The 20,675-nt window shown below is 38.7% G+C and overlaps 1 protein-coding gene and 1 long non-coding RNA gene across 4 annotated transcripts in view; one reads left to right on the top strand and one right to left on the bottom strand.

Annotated features, from left to right (window-relative positions):
- DOCK10 (dedicator of cytokinesis 10) overlaps positions 1-6,052 on the top strand; it is a 366,705-nt gene extending 360,653 nt beyond the window's left edge. For all 3 annotated transcript variants that reach the window (XM_069104543.1, XM_069104541.1, XM_069104544.1), the window contains exon 56: positions 5,254-6,052. In XM_069104543.1, coding sequence (XP_068960644.1) covers positions 5,254-5,370 — 117 coding nt within the window. In that variant the 3' untranslated portion in view covers positions 5,371-6,052. The remainder of the gene's footprint in view (positions 1-5,253) is intronic.
- A 3,646-nt stretch (positions 6,053-9,698) lies between these two features.
- Positions 9,699-13,718, bottom strand: LOC138174243 (uncharacterized). The gene is made up of 2 exons (XR_011171647.1): positions 13,590-13,718; positions 9,699-10,026 (listed from the first exon to the last, which is right to left on the bottom strand). It is a non-coding gene; the product is annotated as an uncharacterized lncRNA (long non-coding RNA).
- Positions 13,719-20,675: the final 6,957 nt, after the last annotated feature.

Genomic DNA, 20,675 nt, shown 5'->3' with positions numbered 1-20,675 from the left:
GAGAGAGAGAGAGAGAGAGAGAGAGAGAGAGAGAGAGAGAGAGAGAGCCTTGAAGGCAAGAACTGTGTCTTATACCACCTCTGTATCAATATCCCTGGACAATACATTGTACTAAATGGTGGTGAGTTATATTCAATTAACTTCTCTCAACCCAATCGGTGTAGGCTTCCCTGAGAATGGGTAATTATAACTGGATCTAACTTTTTGGTCTGACCTGTATGTAGCAAGGGTCCTTGTAGATAGCAGTGCATTCCAGGGGTTTAAGCCCTCTCCCATGGACTCCCCCTCTGTAACCATGATGAAACAGGCAGGCTCCTTCATCAAGGATTTCTTGACTTGTAGCATCACAGCTACAGTCTCCAAGACTGTGATGGCTCCCGTCAAAAAGCATGGGCAACATGTAAGTAAACAAATAGTAGCTAATAAGCATTACAATGGTATAATGAATTTTATAATATGAATTCTGAAGAAATAGAGGATGCTTTCCCATTTAGACCATCTAGTTTAAATGCTGGTTTGTAGAACCATATCCCAGAATATGATGTAGCAAATATCATCAGATAATTCCCCACCCAGGCCCTTAACTTTGCCTGTAAGAAAAGGTACGAGCAAGGGTTTGAGGGAGGAATGGACAAGCATGAACCATTTTGGTGATAATTTGCTGGAAATCTTGCCTCTGATGGGCAGCTGTAGCCACTTCTCTCAGCTAGGATTTTGTGAGAACTCCCCTGGCTGGTGATGCTGGGAAATCTGCCATTGAAAGAGAATTCAAAGGCCTAGGGAGACTGCCTTATATAAGTCACCAATTCTGATGGAATTCACACCTTGTATCAGGTTTCATTGTCTCAGTACAGGGTATTATTGTCTTGAAAGGTATGCTCCCAGATCTTAAGAGCATCTATATTATGATAAGTTGGATTACTGCACAGTCAGTGGCTGTTGTAGCAGATGTGGACTCCTATCTCTTTGATACAGAAAGACTTGAATAATGATAAAGTCTGGGCACAAAGAAACAGATATCCCATACACTAGGACATGTGACTACCTGAGGAAGATTACTAAAGATGAAGGGGGCAGGGATTTGGTAAAGGGTGCCTCATCCAATATAGACATGTGGGTAGAACTTTCACCCTTGTCCTGCACAATGAATTAAAGAAAGTAATCTATGTACCTCCTAACTAAAAAATGTAAACAGTGAATACAGATCATATAGAGTACTTGACCGTGCTTAGCATTTTGGACCACTGACCTTCAAGAAATTCCTGTCCTCTTTTTTTAGCCAGGCCAGGTCATGCATGTAGAGGAATCAAGAAAAATTCTTAGGAAAGGGGACATATTTATTGTGATCCATTTTTCACACAACCGAACTGGTGATTTATTGGTTTGGGGGAAATAACGGTAACTGTGGGTCCAAGAAAGCAGATCTATTTAGACCATCTAGTTCAAATGCTATTTTGTAAAACCATAAATTTATGTTTCAGTATTTTAAGTTATTTCTATGATTTGTAGCTAAGCATTATACATATATATGTATTTATATGCAAATATTTTGCACAGATGAATATTTAGTAGTTATGATTTTTGTTGGGCATTCTACTACAAAAAAACCCCCACTAAATACACAAGATACTCTAAGACTTCTGATGTAGTAATTGCATTATCCAATGAAAAAAAAAGGAAGGGAAAGGAAAGGGAATTTAAGGGAAAAGGAAGGGAAGGAGGAGGGACAGGGAAGGGAAAAGGAGGGAAAGAAAAGGAAAAGGGAAAGGAAAGGACAGGACTAGCTGTTGAGTGAAGGATGGGAATTATTTTGGATGAAGTTTCCTAGAAATGTGTGATAAGGACAAAATTAAGAATGGAAAACAGAAAACTAAAAGTCCCAGTATATGTTTCACTTCTTTTGTGGGTAAGAGAAATGAGCCTAACAGTTGGCCAAGGTGAAGAAAGCAATGGTGTGGTCTTCAATCATCTGTGTAGCCTTTGAAAAGAAAACTTGGAGCACAAATCCTTTTTTCTTTTTTTCTTTCCTGACAGCTCTGTCATGGTCCGTGTTTATACAGCTTCTGTTCTTCTATGTCTAACATTTCCCTCAATACTGTAAGCAAAAGTGGTATGTTTTGCTTTTCTTATGTCTATATGTCTCTTGTTGTCTTTCCCATTCCTGTCTCTTGCCGAATTTTCCCTTTTCCCTCGAATCTTTCACCTCCTCTGAAAACTCATTGATGATTAGCGCAAATGATGAATAAGCCTCATTTGCTCATTCCGCCTCCACACAGTAACCTCTGAAGTTGGATAGGAGAGGAAAACATCCCATTTGTCACAAATTCTAGTACTGTCATATACAACCACAAGACCATTTCTACCTTTCTTAGATTTCGGCCTCTTCAGTCTGACATGCATCAAATAATTCAATTAGTATATAACATTCTTCTACACAGAGAACAGTTTGTCTTTCTCTGTGTCATCATAGTTATTGCTGCTAAAAAAACAAATAATCCATTCTGGATTAATCTCATTCCATTTTTTCACAGGGTTACTGGTAGATCAGGGGCCTTCTGTAGACATAGCACAACTAAATATTAGCAAAGCATTTGGCAATTTTTCGTGATGTCGTTGTGGACAAGCCTAGAAAAAGTGAGATGGACAATTACATAGTCATTCATAACTGGTGGAATCACAGGATGTGAAGAGTATATATCTATGACTGGTGTTAGCCTGGGGAGAAGGTGTGCTGCATGGCTCCATCATTCATCCAAAATTAACAGCGATTTCATCATATACAAAGCTGTGGGATATCTCAGATGAGAGAATCTGCCCCAAAATGGTATCAAAAGGTTACAACAATGGGTCAAATAAAAGAGGATGAAATTTCACAGGGATAAATGTAAACTTTTGTACTTTATTTTGTTTTGTTTTTAATCATATACATTCAACATAGTAAAGATGGAAGTTCATGTTGAAAAGACTTGGGAATTTGAATTGAATGGCAACTACAGTAAAAATTAACTTTGTAACATGGCTGTTGGGAAATCTAATTTCATCAAGGGCTGCCTTAATAGAACTGTAATGTCCGTATCAAGGGAGATTTACTGTGCTAATTCCTCATCAGCCCATACCTGGAATACTGGTTTCAGTTCAAAATACCATCTTTTAAGAGCAACAATGACAAGTTAGAGTACATCCAGGATGGTAAGGAGAATGAAAACCATGTCATGTGGTGAACTGAAAGAACCAGGGATGCTGAACTTAGAAAAGAGAATACTTTAGGCTTTCATTATAGCTTTCTCCAAATAATTGAAAGTCTAATATTTAAAATACAGATTAGACTCACTATATATTGTCCAAAATGTCAGAATTAAGATAAATAGATGAAAGTGACAGGAGGATTTTTTTTTATTATAAGGAAAACTTCTTTATAATTAGAGCTATCCAGACATGGAATGAATTGAATGTGGTGAGTTCCACACCGCTGAAGGTGTCCAAACAAAAGTTAAATGGCCTCTTGTCAGGGGTGTTATAAAGAAGAATAATGCATTTGGTAGACATTGACCCAGTCGGCCTCTAAGGTCCCTTCCAAGTTTAAGGGTCCAAGACACTCTATAAATACATTTGCAGATATACTGAACCCTCCAGTGCTTTCAAAAATAACCAAAAGAAAATCCTTCTTTAGTAGATTCCAAGGTCAAATATCCTATTTCTTGAATCTGGGTTTCATTTTCCTGTAGGAAGATGTTATCAATTAAGGACAAAGACTAATACCATATCCCATTGCTCCTATCCCTGAGAACAGATCAGGAATTCTAAGGTCATAGCTAGTAAATGAAAACCAAGACCTTTATCTGCCACTGGGTGAGATAAAAAAATCACTTAACCTTTTTGAAGCTGTTTCTTCAGCTTATAAAACAAGAAGGTTGGAGTAAATGACTTATAATGCCTCTTAGAGCTCGAACATCCATGATTCTATATGTTAAACATGATACTCTGATTTTTTCTTTTCAGTATATTTTAAGCTAAAGATAACAGATCAGTAAATTCAGCTATGGTCATTGGTATCGATCTGAAACTGGAGAAGAGAACAAATCCATTCTTTCCCATTCTGATTCATCACATGAGGTGTTTTGTATTGCCTGTATTTCTGCCATTTTTTCAGGCAAAATTTCTGGTAAATCATAGACCTTGATTCTTTTGATCATTGCAGCTATATGCATGTTCTGGATGCAAAGGCCCATGAGTGCCATTATACATAAAATGAAACTGTATGGAATTAGAGTGGATATAAGACTAAGCATTTAGAAAGAGAAAAGATCTAAAAGTCTTCTACTCCAAGGTTTTCAGGTTACATAGATGGAAACTGAGGACGAAAGAAGCAAAATGATTTGGTCTCATATACAGTCAATGGCAAAGCCAGGACTTGAACCCAGGTCCCTCTGACTCTGGTCCATTGACCTTGCTACTACATTGTCAAATGGTCAGTCTGGGTTTCCCTTGAAGCCTCTTTGGTCCCAACCTGAAAAGTAAATGAAATGCAAAGGATATGCATTTATAGTTCCATTACCAAAACAAAAGCTACCTACCATATTCATTTCATATGCCATGCCCCCCCCCCATTTTAACAACTTCAGGATGGCTGAAGAATGCTAGAATCTAATCTCTAACATCACAACTGTAATAAAGAGACCAGGAAGGTGAATGAAGTTTCTAACACTGGGAAGAAATTCAAAATAGTCTTCATAATATTCTTCAGAAAGAAAATATATTTGAGATTGTGTTTGTAATGACTGACTTGGCTTAATATTACTAGATCTAATTCATATCTGGCCCATTAGAAAAGCAGTCAATTATATTTCAAACTTTTAGAAGGTAAAGCCCAGGAGAGGAAAAGATTGGCTATTATTTTTCCAGAAGCATCCACAATGAATTGAAATTTCAGCTGTCTCTCTTTTTACCACAGAGAACTGGAATAAATGAAATGTAAGCTTTCATGGCAGTGTAAAATTACAGAAAATCAAATGCAGGTATTCTCAATGATGTTAATAATGTCTGGTGCATCCTTGATTGAAGGACCTGCTTCTCTCTTCAAATTGTGTTCTTATTATCAGAATTTGTGCTTGCATTCAAAATCCACAGAATTGCCTTTTTATCATGAAGAGTTCTTTGTTAAGCATATGTTTGAAACCTCAGTAATATAAAATTCTCGTTTTTAAATATACACTAGTATTAACCATGATTTTTGACTTGATGTTTCTCTTAAAGATTATGTGCAAGGAGGACCCATCAAAGCAAGGACTGGAGCGAACTTATCCTCGTGTCATTAGTAGGACAAGCATCCCCCCACAGACAACCTTGGCTTCACCCAGTACCGACGTCTGATGCCAGCTGCAACTTTAGTCAGACCTCTACCTCCAGAGGACTTTGGCGCCTTTGAGCCAATCCTGAGGGCTACAGTGAAACTGGCGAGGGAAAAGTGGTTTTAATTTATTCTAAGTCTTCATGGTGTTAATATATTGTTTTTTACATTGCTAGTGTGAAAATTTTGCCAACTCCAGTATTTGCACATTTCCTATGGTTTGGTTTGATTTGTTGTTTTTTTTGGTTTTTTTTGTTACTGAACAAAGTTTATGAAGCCAGGTTGGATAGTGCTATAAATTTCCAGTAGATGTGTAGCTCAGCAGCAAGCAGGGAATTTGCTGTGAGAATAGGTCTAATACCAAGTCCTAGTATACATATTTTAAAGGTCAATGTGGGTGTTTTGTAACATTGAAGCATATTTCAGTTGTAAATAGAAGATGTGTAAAATATGTCATTTTTACAAAATTGAACAAGAGACTTTTTAGTTCATACTTATGACAATACTAAAATTATATGGATAACCTTTGAGATACCAGTATGTTAAAATATTTGTGTATGTGTACAAAAGTGTTGATAAAAGCTAATCTTTGAAGCTTGTCGAGTTCTTTTATTGTAACATATGCTCTTAGAAGCAATGAGATATGAAATGACTGTGGTATATATTTTTTGTTTTGTTAATAGAAATAAAAATACATGTACTTTTCATCTTGTTTTCTCTTCAGGTTGGGACCAAAGGGGCTTTATTAGAAATTCAGGGAAAGTAACTTAGCTGCCCGCTACCCATCACTAACACCAAAACTAGGAATCATATCTCAGCTTCATAGTTTCTCCAGAGGTCAACTAGGATGTCTTCCTGCCAGCAATCAAGCAACAAATATTTATTAAATAACTATAGCTCTCTAGACACTGAGAATATAATAGAATATAAAAGAAAATACAGAGAAGGAAGGAAGGAAGGAAGGAAGGAAGGAAGGAAGGAAGGAAGGAAGGAAGGAAGGAAGGAAGGAAGGAAGGAAGGAAGGAAGGAAGGAAGGGAGGGAGGGAGGGAGGGAGGGAGGGAGGGAGGAAGAAAAGAAAGAAAAAAAAGAGTACCTGCTCTCTTAGAGCTTCCATTCTATCAGGGGAGAAAGCATATGTGAGTAGATACAAAATACATGAGATATGGGGACTAGGGAGCCACTAGTTTGAGAGGGAGGGTTGGGGGGGGGGATAAAATTCTTTAACAAGTCACTTCAGTATAGTCTGGTTATTTATACAAACCAAGTTCCATAAGATGGTCTTTTTCCCTGACAAAAGGAACTGATAAGGCAGTAATTGTTTGAATATTTTTCAGCCCCTTTTAAATCCTTTCCTATTATTTAACCTAGCCCAGCTTTATGCCTCCCCATAATGTCCTGGGGATGTTAGCCTAGAAAAAAATATTTATAGATATGAGAAAAAAACAATGTTGCTCAGATTTTGAGTTTATAGCTTTACTATAGTTTCTTTACTATGGTTTCTAGCCACATATCAACTTTCTCCAATAAATACAAAGGATTTTGATAGAATTAATGAAGCCTCAAATCCTATTTATGAGGAACAATGAAAGATATTTGTAAGTGGAAAAAGCGAAAGCCCAAGCAATGCCCTAATTTTAAATATCATCTGATTAAATTTACCCAGAGAGACATTAAGCTAGGACTAAACTCCAAATTGGGTCTTAGACCATAGAACCTGGCTATGCTTATTCATTCATCTCTCCATGCACTTTCCCTTTCTCCCATATGTTGCCAGGTTTCTGAACTCCAATTATCTAGACAGTAAATTGGAATGTTTATCTTCACTTTGGTAACCTTGATCTTAGCAATAAAGTCTATTGACTATATATACAATTTCCCTGTCACAACATTTGCATACTTTGAGTAATTTATTTTCCTGTTCATTTGGAAAATGACATAAGGAGGGTCAGACCAAGCATATTTCTGGTAGGGTTTTTAGATCTTGAAAGAGGCTGTGTGGCAGCTAACATCTTTCTGTGTGTACAGAGACACTCAATCATGTTCAGCTGAGGGGAGTAATTATTTTCAAAGTGTTAGTCTCCGGTCCCCAAATGTTTTGCTGCAGAAGGATTTCACAGCATTTGCAGGTTGGTGAATTATCATCTCATTATTCACATGCTTGAGGGATTGGACACAGGAAATTTGAGTGATTCCCATGAGCTTCTGGGAAATGGAAACACATTTTCTAAAATAAAATTTAAAAGTCCAAAATGCTGTAGCAAATGTGCTGCAAGGATGTGAAAATACACTGATTTGGAAAATAGAAATTTTTAGCAAATAGGGTAGTAGAGGAAGTTGGCAGGAATTCAAGAGAACTGGATTCTAATCCTAGCCAGAGCAAATTGTGTTGCCTTGGCCAAGATCCTTCAAGCCTGGGGGCTTCAGTTTCCTCATCTATAAAATGAAGGAACTGGGTTGGATCATCTTTAAGGTCACTTCCCAGTTTTAATATTCTGTGAGTCTGTCAAACTATTTTCTGCTAGAAGCCCCACATTCTCCCTTCTCCAACATATATCAATACCAAATTTAACTAATAGATTCTACTAAATATCAAGGTAATTACAGAATGACACAATCTCAGAGGAAGAGACCTCAGTGACCATCTAATTCAACCCATATCTAAAAGTGAATCCTTTCTTCAGCATACCTACTTACCCAGCCTTCTCCTAAAGACTTCCAGCATTGGGGAACCACCATGTGCTGGGGCAGCCCATTTCATTTTTTAATAACCCCAATTGGTAGAAAGTTGTTCCTTCCTATATCAAACCTAAATTTGTCTTTTTGTCACTTCTCACTGCTTCTGTTTCTGCCCTCTGGGACTAAGCTGAAAAAATCTGATCATTCTTTCATGCCAGCCCTTCAAGTACTTGAAGACAGCTATAATTCTAACCCTCCCCAACTCCCAAGTCTTACCTTTTCCAGGCTATTTCCCGTTGCTTCAACTGATCCTCCCATGCTATGAACTCAAGTTCTTTCTCTGTCCTAACTGCTCTCCTTTGGCCACACTCTAGCTTATCAATGTCCTTCCAAAAATGTAGCAGTCAGGATGGAACACGATACACCCAGTGTGATCTAACCAGGGAAGACTAAATGCGAACTCTTCCCTCCTCATTCCTAGGTACAATGCCGCTTAATGAACCCAAGATTTCATTATACTTTATTGTTCTCATATCATACTTCCTACTGAGCTTGTAATCCATTAAAACCTCCAGATCTTTTTCAAACTACTATCTAAATACCACCTCTATTTCGTACTTCATGAAGTTGAAGATGGCTTTTGAACCCGAGTAAGATTTGATATTTACCCATATTAAATTCCAGCTCATTCTATTTGGTCCCAAGTCCTAGCTTGGAAGATCTTTTTGAATCCTGTCCTTCAGTGTATTAGCTATCACTCCTACTATTGTAACTTTGATGATGTGAAGCCTATAAATGAAATATACTCTGGAAGGGTTTACCTTTTTAGGAAAAAATGCCTATTTTATGATCATGCCATTTACGCCTTTATCCAAGTCATAGATAAAAATGTGATACAGCACAGGGCCACTCCAGGTCCCCTTCTAAAATGGTGTCCAGCAGTTACTGAATATTCTTTGGGTCCAGACCTTTAACTACCTCTGAGTTCATCTAATTATATTAACGTCTGGTCCCTATGGCTCCTTTTCCCACAAGAATAGAATGAATGGTTTTATGAGATGCTTTGCTAAAATCTAGGCAAACTTTGTGTAGATCATTCTCCTGTCTAGTGACCCTCTCAAAAAAGGAAATGATGTTGGTCTGACATGATGTGTTCTCTTTTTTGCTGGGGGTGGGAGGACTTTTAAGTCTTTTTTGGAGGGGGGAAGACAAGGCGATTGGGGTCAAATGTCGGAGGCCAGATTTGAAACTCAGGTCCTACTGATTCCAGGGTCAGTTCTCTATTCACTGTGCCACCTAACTGCCCCAACGTGATGTGTTCTTGATCAAGTCATGCTAGTTGTTTGCAAAATTAGTTTCCTTCTCTAATGATCTTTTTAAAACATTCTAGAATTTTGCCAAGAAAAAAAGTTAAGCTCACCAGACTAGAGTTTACTGACTCCATTCTGGCTCCTCCTTTTAAAAACTGACATAATATTTGTCCTTCTCTGATGTCCTGCTGCCTCTCCAATTCTCCACAATCTTTGAAAGGTCACTGATAGTGGTTCAGTGGCCACATGTGCCAAGTCCTTCACTACCTGAGGATATGATGCATAGGAACCTTTCAGCGTTGGCTACCTCCTCCTGCTTTCATATTCTGCATATCTTTTAAAAAAATCTAAATGAATTGGCAAATTCTCTGTGTTCACATTAGCTTCTTTAGATAAATTTATTCTTTCCCTCTCAACACCTCAGGAACAGTCTCCCTCTTTCCCATCCCACCTCAATCCCTAGGAAGATTGGGTTCAAATTCAGTGATTTGTATATAACATTAGTTCCAACAAATTCATGTCCAAATAAGGCAGTGCTGCCAGATGAATCCTTGTCTCAGCTGAGCGGGGTCTCCAAGGTCACTCCCAAAGGTCACTTCTTGCTCCCTGGAACATCAGTGATGAGCTGTCAGAATGACTCCTAGATTTGAAAAGGCTCATTCTCTTGACCTTTTGAAACTCACAAACTTCACCTAAAACAAAAGAACAAATACTAGATATAGGCAAAGAGCCATGGAGCCTCATCCTTGGAAAGGAGAAGGCCCAAGGCCTCTCACCTTATAATATTGATTCTTACTAGAAATCATCAGCAAAGGAGTCAAACCACTAGACTTCAAGCAAAGGGAGAAATGGCTAAAGATCTGACTTCCTCTATTATATTGGGAGTTGCTGAAGTGGAGGAACTGTCTTTTGACTTTCTTTGCATCCCCAATGCTTAAAATGGTATTTGACACATAGTAGGTACTTGATAAATGGTATTTGATTGTATGACTGAGAGTCATTTTTGAATGCCTCTGCTCTCAAAGAGCCTCCTTATTCGTTATGTGTTTAGCTGACCAGAACCAGTTGCAGAATGACTTCACATGCTGTGATTTCTCTCCAAAGCACTTTGATTTCATGAGAACAACAATAAGAGCTAGCACTTTGCAAAGCCCTTGATAAATATTATTTGATCCTCACAACATCTTTGAAAGGTATAATCCCCATTTACAGATGGGGAAACTGAAACAGAGAGAGGTTAAGTGATTTGTCTAGGATCACACATTTAATAAATGACTGAGGCAGGATTTTTACTCTGGGCTTCCTGATTCTAAGTCCTTTGCTCCATCCATTGTGCCACCTACCTGCCTCCATTGTTCTCATTTTATCACAACTACCCCCAGAAACAGGCTCCTCGACTCTTCAAGGTGGGGAGACATTAGCAAAGGTGCTTTGCTTGTTGGTCAGTCCCTGTTACACCAGCAAGAAAAATGTGGGGCCACCTCCAGTGGTCCTGATCTACATCTTGCCACTGGACCCCAATGACTCCAGAGGAGAAAGTGAGGCTGGTGACTTTGCACAGATCTCCTCACTTAAATCCAATTTGCTTGCAAGTCATGACATCACCTTCCTGATGTCATGGTCCTCTTAGAGAATGAAGGACAAACAACAAGAAGGAAAAGACCTAAGAGGCACAGGATATTGACATCCCCAGAACACACGGTGGCTTTTCTGGGTCAGCAGCCAGAATTTTCCCTCTGTGCGTGTCTGGCCTTATTCCCTATGTTAATGTCCTTCTGTAAGTGTTCCCTTAACGTACCCATTCTTCCCACTGATAGAATGTTCTAAGGACAAAGTGCCCCAGATTGATGGAGATATTGTTCTATTGCCACTTTTTTTTTTTTTTTGCTATGCCAAATGCCTTTGCTTTGAACTGTGTCCTCTGGCTGACGTTAGTGGGAGCACCTGAGCTTTGATTTTTAAGTGGATGAAGACCTACAGTGTAATTTTAGCCTCAGGTCACTTTTATATGGGTGCCATGTGAAAGACAAGAACTTGGAGGAATGGAGTATCCCAGCTACTATAACATGACTGACAAAAATGAAAACTAGAATTATGCACCATCATACTAATCTCCACTCCATTCTCCTGACATTAGCATCCCAGAGATGGCTGTAATTAACAATAATTGCTTTCACCCTTCCACCTCCAATAGAACTGAGTGAAGTGCCCAACACCAATTAAAATCACTTAATTTTCTCATTTATTTCCTCTGTGTTATAGAATAAAATGGCTGCTTCTTTTTCTATCTAGTCATAGAACTGACAAGACACTGAAATATTATGCTCATCCAATTGCAAGTGAAAAACTTGAATCACAGAAAATAAGCAGCCAGTGAGTCAACTTCAGTCAGCCAGACTTGTCAAGCAGCCCCACTCCTATCCTCAGTACCATGGTGACTTAGCTCTGTGACTATGCAGGTGAAAAGAAGTTAGTGACCTCAGAAGAAACAGAAACCTCCTATAGCCCTGGTCCCTCTAGGAACCATGTCTACAGGTATCCAATTAGCTCACAAGTTTCATCATCTTGCCCCACTTAGTGAAAAAAAATCAGAAGAGGGATGTGATTGAAAATGATTAACCCTAAGGAATAACATGGACATCAAAGCACCACTTTTCTACAGATTCCTTGAAAACTTAATCTTTTAGGTCTGAGCCTCAGCTCCCTCATTTGTAAAATGAGTGGTTGCATAAGATGATTCAATAATAACATAATCAAAAGCTTGGTATCGGCAATAGAGTGCTGTACTTGAAAGTCAGGAAGACACGAATTCAAATTTCACCTTGAACATTAATAGTTTTGTGAATCTGGGCAGGGAATTAACCTCTCAGTCTCACTTTCCTCATCTGTAAAATGAATGTAACAGCACCTACCTCATAGGACTTTTGTAAGGATCAAGTGTGCTAATATATATAAAAGTGCATTGAAAACTTTAAAGGCATACATATATACAAACATATACATACAATATGTAAAATACTAGTTATGCATTATGTAATAGTTCATTTAACTATTAAATAGAACTTACGTTAACTATCATATAGAAGGCATATATGCTGATTATCTTATAGAATATATGTTAATTATATAGAACATAGGATGTGTTAACTATTATACATGTATGTACATGAATTTATATGTATAACTATTATTATTTATTGTCTACCATATCAAAAAATTTTGCTGTTAGGAATACTAAGATGAAAAATTACATTTCTTGCCCTCAGAGAGATTGTAATCTAATAAAGAAGGATATGAAAAGATATTACAGTTGCAGTAGGAATAGAAAATAAGAGATTAGATGCTAAAGCAGGATTTTTAAGCAAAGGTCTATGAATTTGTGAGATATATATCTCACATATATGTGTATATATGTCCATATGTATATGTGTATACATATAGACCTATATTTCATTATAATTGGTTTCCTTTGCAATCATATATATTTAATTTTATACATTTAAGCACATTCTGAGGAGGGGTCCATCAGCATTACCAGATTGCCCAAGGGGTCCATGACATAAAAAAAGTTTAATAAACCCTATGCTAGAGATATTGCAGAGGTAGAAATGATGAGACTGCTTTGCAACTAATTAAAGGTATAGATATGAGGGAGACAGAATCATTTTCTATTCTTTCCAAGCATACAAACCTGGGCATCTGAAAGGAAAATTCTAATATTAACAGAAATATTGGGAGGCAGGCAAGTTTATGGAGAAAGATGAGTTCACTTCTTAACATATTGAATTTTAATTGCTGATGGGACACACTCAGGCGTTGTTCTTATTGTTCAGTCATGTCAAACTTTTCCTGACCCCATCTGGGGTTTTCTTGGTAAAGATCCTGAGTGGCTTGCCCTTTTCTCTTTTCAGATCATTTTACAGATGAGGCGAGCAGGATTAAGTGACTTGGCCAGGGTCACACAGCCAGGAAGTGTCTGGGGCCAAATTCAAACTCAAGAAAATAAGTCTTCCTGATTCCAGGCCTGGTACGTAGTAGATGTTAAATAAATGCTTATTCCCTTAAAGTAGTCCTAAACTCTCAAAGCAATTGCACACTGAACATAAGACGAGCTTTATTTTATCCGTAGAAAATGAAAAACAGCACAAGAGCCCACAATGGAAATTCTCGATCTAATCTTGACGATGCTATGAGTTACACTTTCACTCACCAAGCCTCTAGGTTTGGAATTTTACCCTAAGTGTAGACAACTCACCAAAGGCTGCTGGCAAGGTAATCCCCTTCATCCAAGGGACTAAACATCTCTCCAGACACATAGTATTAGCCTAAGGGAGATTAACCTGAGGTTCCCTTCAGACCTACACTGTCCAAATCATGGACTATTGGAAACAGGGAAAAAGTCTGAACCACTGGGAATGACCCACTGGAGCTTGGGCAGGTTGCCAGGACAAGAAAAACTGGTGACAGACTGTAGTTTAGACTCTTCCCAGCTGGTGTTGGAGAGAATTAAATAGCCCTAGTAGCATTAATGCATGCATTAGTTTAGGGCAATGTGCTGGTAGACTATTTTTGCCTTTCTCTGCATCCTATGCACTTAACATAGTTATAGGTATGCAGTAAATGCTTTATAAATACTTGTTGACCTAACTTGCATCAACTGAGTCTTAGAAATATAATTCTGGCTATGTCACTTATGAACTATGCAACCTAGAGCAATTCACCTAACCTCTATGAGTTTTGCTTCCCCGCTCTGTGAAATGGGGATATTAAGCCAGTCCATTGCTACACCAATAGAAGACATGAAGAAAGAATGTTTAGTATCATTTGGTTTGAACCTATTTCATATGGAGTCATGGGAATTGAATTCTAGAAGAGAATTCTCTAGAAGAGACCCTTAAAGGTTGTCTAGTTTACCCTCCTCATTTGACAGATGAGAAGATTGAATCCCAGAGAGGGGGACTTGCCCTCCCAATTGGTTGCACTGCCCCCAATCACTGCCCTCTGCAATCTAGCCTCCACATAGCTGCCAAATTGGTCCTCCTAAGATATAGTTTAAAGCCTTTCATTTCCCTACTCAGGAAACTTCAGAAACCTTCCCAGAGGATAAAATACAAATGTCCAGCTGGCATTTAAAGCCCTTAATATGCTGGCTCCAGGCTCTCTTTCCAGATTAATCATCCATTACTTGCCTTTGCATATTCTGAGTTCCAGCCAAACTTCTCCCCATATACAACATTCCATCTATCTTGTGTGCCCTTGCTTTTATGCAGGCTGGTCCCATTCCTGGGATACTCTCCCTCCTCATATCCATCGTAGGGCATTCCTAGCTTCCTTCAAAGGTCATATCAGGTGTCACCCCCTACTGAAGGCGTTTCCTCATTCCCCTCTCCATTTATTAGTTTTTTTCCCTCCACTGAAATCATGTTGTATTTACTATGTGTGTGTGTGTGTGTGTGTGTGTGTGTGTGTGTAATGTGAGAGAAGAACCATAGTGCACATCCTGCCAGTCTCAGCATCAGAAAGACGTGGGTCTTACCCAAGTCTAACCCAAGGCACATGATGTCTGTGTTACTCTGAACAAATCATTTAGTCTTTCAGTAGCTCTAGGCAACTCTCTAAGACTAAAAATTGAAAAACAGTTTGTCCATGTCCATTGGCAAAAAGAAATTTCCTTACTAGAGAGTTCTCAACAGCAATAAATCACAGGTCCAATCCAAAGTATCAATTATTTTGTAATAATAAAAGCTAACACTTCTATAATACTTACTATGTGTCAGTTGCTTTACAGTTATCTCATTTGAGCTACAAAATAACCCTAAGACATAGGTGCTGTTATTAGCCCCATTTTACAGATGAGGAAACTGAGGCAAACAGAGGTCAAGTGACCTGCCCAAGGTTGCATAATTATTAACTGTGAGTCTGGATTGGAATTCAGGTCTTCTTGACTCCAGACTTGGTACTCCATGCACTATGGTACCACCTAGCTGTACGAACTTGCTTTTGTATATATTGTTCCCCATAGGATGTATAAGTAAGGTTCTTGCAGGTAGAGATTTTTTTTTTAATTTTTGTCTCAGTCTCCTCAGCTCCTAGATACTCAGTAAAAGTATATTGAGTTTAACTGAATAGCCCCCCAAATCACCTTGCTAGTTGCTAACAGAACCAGGATTCATATCTATGCCTAACTCCCAATCTCGTGCTTTTTTAGGAGAGGCTTCATGAGGGAGGAAGAAATTGAGCTCAGGTGTACAGGTTACAGGTGCACACTGACAGATGTTTAACTAGCTCTAGGTGGGGGGGAGGGCAGGGGAGGCGGGCAATGTTTGCCTGGCACCCTTTTAAGTTTAATCTGCATTATCAACATTCTCCTCCATCACTTCCTCTTTCTGTTCCTTACTTCTATTTTCTATTGATCTGCAGATCTGGAACTTCCCCTTGCTCTCCAGACACCATTAGCTTGATTTGCTTGGGGGCATTTTTTCTGTTTCTCCAAGTTCAGCATGAGAACTGTCAAATGCATCCGTGCTATGAGCTTTCATTTTTGCCCTCTATCCTCCCATTTCATGCTTGCTCTAAACTGGATGGAGGAATGAAAGACTTCCACTGCTTTGTAGGAAGTTGTCCCAGGACAGCTATAGGAAACCACTTAGATGTAGACTGGAGTTGGGAGTGTAGGGCATGAAATGTAGCTATTACAATAATCCTATTCTGCCTTGGGCTGACTTCCAGGATAAGGATGTCTTAGAAAAGGCAAAGTACTTGAGAAGAGTTTTGGGGGATATTACGATAGCAGAAGCTGACCACAGGGTGTCACACTGGTCCCTCACCCAATCATTGTAGAGCTATTATGGTGACTTCCAACGCCCAAGAGAACACCATCTTTAAAAGTATTCCCATGCCTTTCCCAAAGAGGTCAAGAGTACTTCTCATTGGGCGGCCAGGTGGCTCAGCGAGTAAGAGCACTGGCTCCAGTGTCGGGATGACCTGGATCAAATCCAGGCTCAGACGCTCAGCACCACACCCAGAAATAACTGGCCGTGAAACCTTGAGCAAGTTACTTAACCCCGATTGCTTTAAAAAAAAAAAAAAGAGTACTTCTCATTGACATAGCAGTGATAGAAGTAGGGAACACAAGATAGCATTGCTAGCCACCCCTATCCCCCAGTAATATGGCATGTGTTTTAATTGTTTTTATAGCATATATGTATGGCTTTGCAATAAGTAATTTCTGGCCAAGCCAAGACAGCTGACAGGGATTCAACTTGCAATCTGTAACTGTAGAACAGAGAGGTTCTTCTTAAATTAATTCAATTCAATTAACATTTATTAGGTGAATATTCAGGTTCAAATCCTACCTAACACATAATGACTGTGTGACCTTGGGTAAGTCATGTAATTGCTCAGTAATCTGGCCACTTCTCAAAGATTCTAAATTGCAAAGAAGATGCCAATTTGCATTGGTAGACAATTTCCTCATCCAAGGAGTTCTTTATACCAAAAGTGTCAAGTGCGGGGCACAGGCTACACATGGCCCACAACACTGCCAGTGGATTCAAACAAGATTAAAGTATAATTCAAAAATATTTAGCAAAATAGATGAAGATACTCTAAAACATAGATAATATTACATTTTAAAACTAAGTCAATATGCAGCCTGCAGGGAGGTATCCTCCTGTATGGATCAATGGCCCTTGTTTCTATTTGAATTTGACACCAATTCTCTATACCAATGAAATCATAGGTGTAGTCCCTATACCCTCTGCAAGGTAAAGTGCTAAGCACTGGAGATATAAAAATAAAAATGAAATAGTGCTACCCTCCAGGAGCTAGCATTCTACATAGATTTTTAAATGAAATTTTAAAATTCTATGTTAATTTTTAGATGAAATTCTTAGGTATAATATTTTGAACTCTGCCCTAGCAAGTAGAGTTATCAGTCACTTAGTTAGTGCCAGGAAACTTTTCCCATATTACTTTTTCTTTCATTTTACTACCCCAGGGAAATGAAAGGTGTTTGCCTCAAGGTATGCGTGGGTAAGAAGCAGCTCAGCCCTGGCCTTGGAATTCAGGAAAGCTCAATTCAAATCCTGCCTCAGATACTAGCTGAGTCCATGGCTTCTGTCTCAGGTGACACATGAAGACTATAAATTAATGAAGAACTATTGATCTGCAGCAATAGAATGAGTTTCCACATGGGGAAGTTCCCTATACTAATGGAATTGTAAGTCTGGACCTATATATATATGTGTGTGTGTGTGTGTATATATGTATATGTATATATGTATGTATATATATATAATTTATACATTAGTTATATAAGTGCATATAAATTTTAAAGGTGTATTTAAATAAGTGTATATAAATTACATATGTGTAAATATATATTTTAAAATATATAAATATAAGATGTATATTGATATGTATGTAAATGTAAAAAAATCTATAAAATATGCATAACTGAGAAGTGAAAAAAAGTGGGGAAGAAACCTATAGAGGAGGTCAGTAGCAACTGGGGAGAATCAAAAGGGAAAGGGCTTAGGGGACATGAGAACATGCTCATCTAAAAAGGGGGAGACAGAAAAGAACAGAAAGAGGAAACATTCATCTTGGGTCTTCCCTGAAAAATTTTTTGAATTTGTAGATCTAGTGTACCCCAAGGAGTGGCTGGAATTTGGAAAGAGCAAATTTTAACACATTCCCCACGTACCTTGGCTTGACAAAGGGCTGAAGTCAAGGCAGGACTTGTGGCTTTCACCTGAGGAAACCCTCATACTGGTAGCTGTGTCTCTGAGGATTTACACATTAAAGTGATTTACATGAGACTAATGTTTGCTCATTCAAGGATTGGGGGGTTTTTCCCATTAACATTTCCTTCTGTGGTATTATAAACTGTAGGAAGTCAGCCTTAGTATTTGGGGAGCTAATATACAGACATTTCCCTAGATTTCCAGGGTGTAGGACAAATACTAAGAAAATTAAGAAAATCCCTATAAATATACCTGGGCTCTTTGTGGCATGAGACATCCTCTGACCCAAGGGTTTATATGTACATTTCCCAGGTCTGCTTGATGGGGACATAGAGAAGTCTCATGGGTTAATTATCTCTATGGAGATGATCTCTACATTCAGTCCAAATTTCTCTTGACTTCCCTTCCTGAATCATCAATTGTCTATCAGGCACTTTAAACTAGACACTCAATAGTCATTTGAAATTCAATATGTCCAAAACAGAACTCATTATCTTTCTGCCCACCACCACCATGACCATATCTATTCCTCTTCCCACACCTCCCTCTTTCAGCTGCCAAGTAACACCATCCTTCGAATCACCCAGGTTCAGAAACTCAGCATCATTCTCACTCTCTCCACATAGCCAATCAACTACCAAATTTTGTCATTTATCTCTAGAGTCTGCCTTATATATGTCCCTTTTTCTATTTGTATGATCAATCACCATCCTAATTCAAGCCTTCATCACCTCTCACCTGGATATTACAATAGCTTTCTAATTGGTCTCCCTTACTCAAATTTCTTCCCATTCCAATCCATCTTCCACATATCCTGCCACCAAAGTGATTTTCCAAAAGCACAGGTATGACCATGCCTCCCCAACTCTCCATTAAGCTATTGTTTGTAGGATAATTCATCAGTTCCTCTATTTGCTATTTTAAAGTGCTTCACAACTTGGCCAGCCTAGATTTTTTTCCAGCCTAAATACAGACTATCCTCTTCCATGCTTTTTTACAATCCAGTCAAACTGATATTCTTGCTGTTCCTGACCCACAAAATTCCATCTCCTATCTCTGTTCCTTTACCCTGGCTTTCCCAAGCATCTGGAAAGCACTCCCTCCTCACTTCCAATTTATGAAATTGCTAGTTTCCTTCAAGTCTCAGCCCAAGCATCACCATCTGCAAAAGGACTTAGCCCTAATTCCTCCAGACTACTAGTGTGTTCCTTTCCAAGTGTGTTGTATCTGTTCTGAATATGCTTTGTGTATACCTATATTTGTGCAGCTCCTTTCTCTTGTTAGGATAGAAGTTCTTTGAACGCAGGAGCTGTTTTACATTTGTCTTTATATTCCTAGAGCCTATACAGTGCCTATCACGTACACAATGCTTAATAAAGTAGTTACTGATTGAAGTTAATTTTTATATTATAAATCAGAATTAGAACTAAAAGAAATCATCTAAAGTTACCCCCTCTTTTGCTTTTGTTTATTTTTACATTTTACATTTTTATATTACCTAAATTCCCCCCTCTGCACATTCTGTAACCTCTCTCAGACAACAATTCTTTATTTTTAACAAAAAAAATTCCTTTTATTAATCTGTCCTTCCTACTTCCACCACCCCCTACCACTGAGCAAATTAAAGGTGAAAAAAAAACTGAAAAAGAATCATTGTTACATAGATACATAGTACAATTGTAATTGTGATGAAATTTGAAGTTTCTTTTGTATTGCTAAGCTGAGAGGTACTTAGAACTTAGCAATTAATCAAACCTCTGTAGAAGAAACAGAAGGTATGAACCGCTGTTGCTGATGTAACAGGAAAGGGTTGGCTGAAAGAGGAAGGAGCTAATGCTGCAGTGTGTATATAAGGAGAAGCCCCTGTTGGGTCAGACAGATCTTCTTCGAGCAAGCTTTGTGGAAGCAGAAGCTACTGCCACCAGGGAGGCTGAAGAGGAAAGGTCCCCCAGGATGGAGAGAGTTATCCTGATTTTGGGGAACCTAGGTGAAGTGATTTTGATTCTGGGAACCAGCTGGAGCTTCTGCTGAGGAGCTGCTGAGTCCAAGGGCCAGCCAGAGTTCCTGGGGGCTGCCTAAGATGTCCAAAGGCCAGCTGGAGCGGCCACAGACTGAGGAAGCATGACTGTGATGCTGGTACTTTGAATGAACCTATTTGTGGTTTTGTTAACTTTTGTTAACTTCCCAGGAACAGAGATTGCAAAGGATTTAAGGTGGACTGGATGCTGTGGGCTTCAGCATGGAACAGGAAGTGTATGGAGAGCTGGACAAGGACCTGGGAGCTTGTCTGTCTTTGAACCCATGTGACAGTTTGGTGAATCCAGGTAGGACCTGGGACCATGGAAGGGGATCCAGGGAATCTGAGAGACCACCCCGAATCAAGCTGAAAGAAGACTTTACTTGGATACTGTGTACTGACTGAGAAGATTGTAATTTATTAGTGACCTAGGGGTGAAGGGTTTGTGTATTTTCTGATGATTGAATAGTGAATGATGACTGAATAGTAATTGAATTGTAACTTGGTGTGCCCCATGAGTGGAAAACTTTGACTATTGTACTTTGTGTCCCTTCAGGAGGCAAGGATAATTGATTGA

The sequence above is a fragment of the Petaurus breviceps genome, unplaced genomic scaffold, assembly GCF_028583685.1.
Source record: "Petaurus breviceps papuanus isolate PSGF00001 unplaced genomic scaffold, PetGlider_PUasm1.0 688, whole genome shotgun sequence".
Taxonomy (NCBI): Eukaryota; Metazoa; Chordata; class Mammalia; order Diprotodontia; family Petauridae; genus Petaurus; species Petaurus breviceps.
This window is presented reverse-complemented; position numbering and strand designations above follow the sequence as displayed.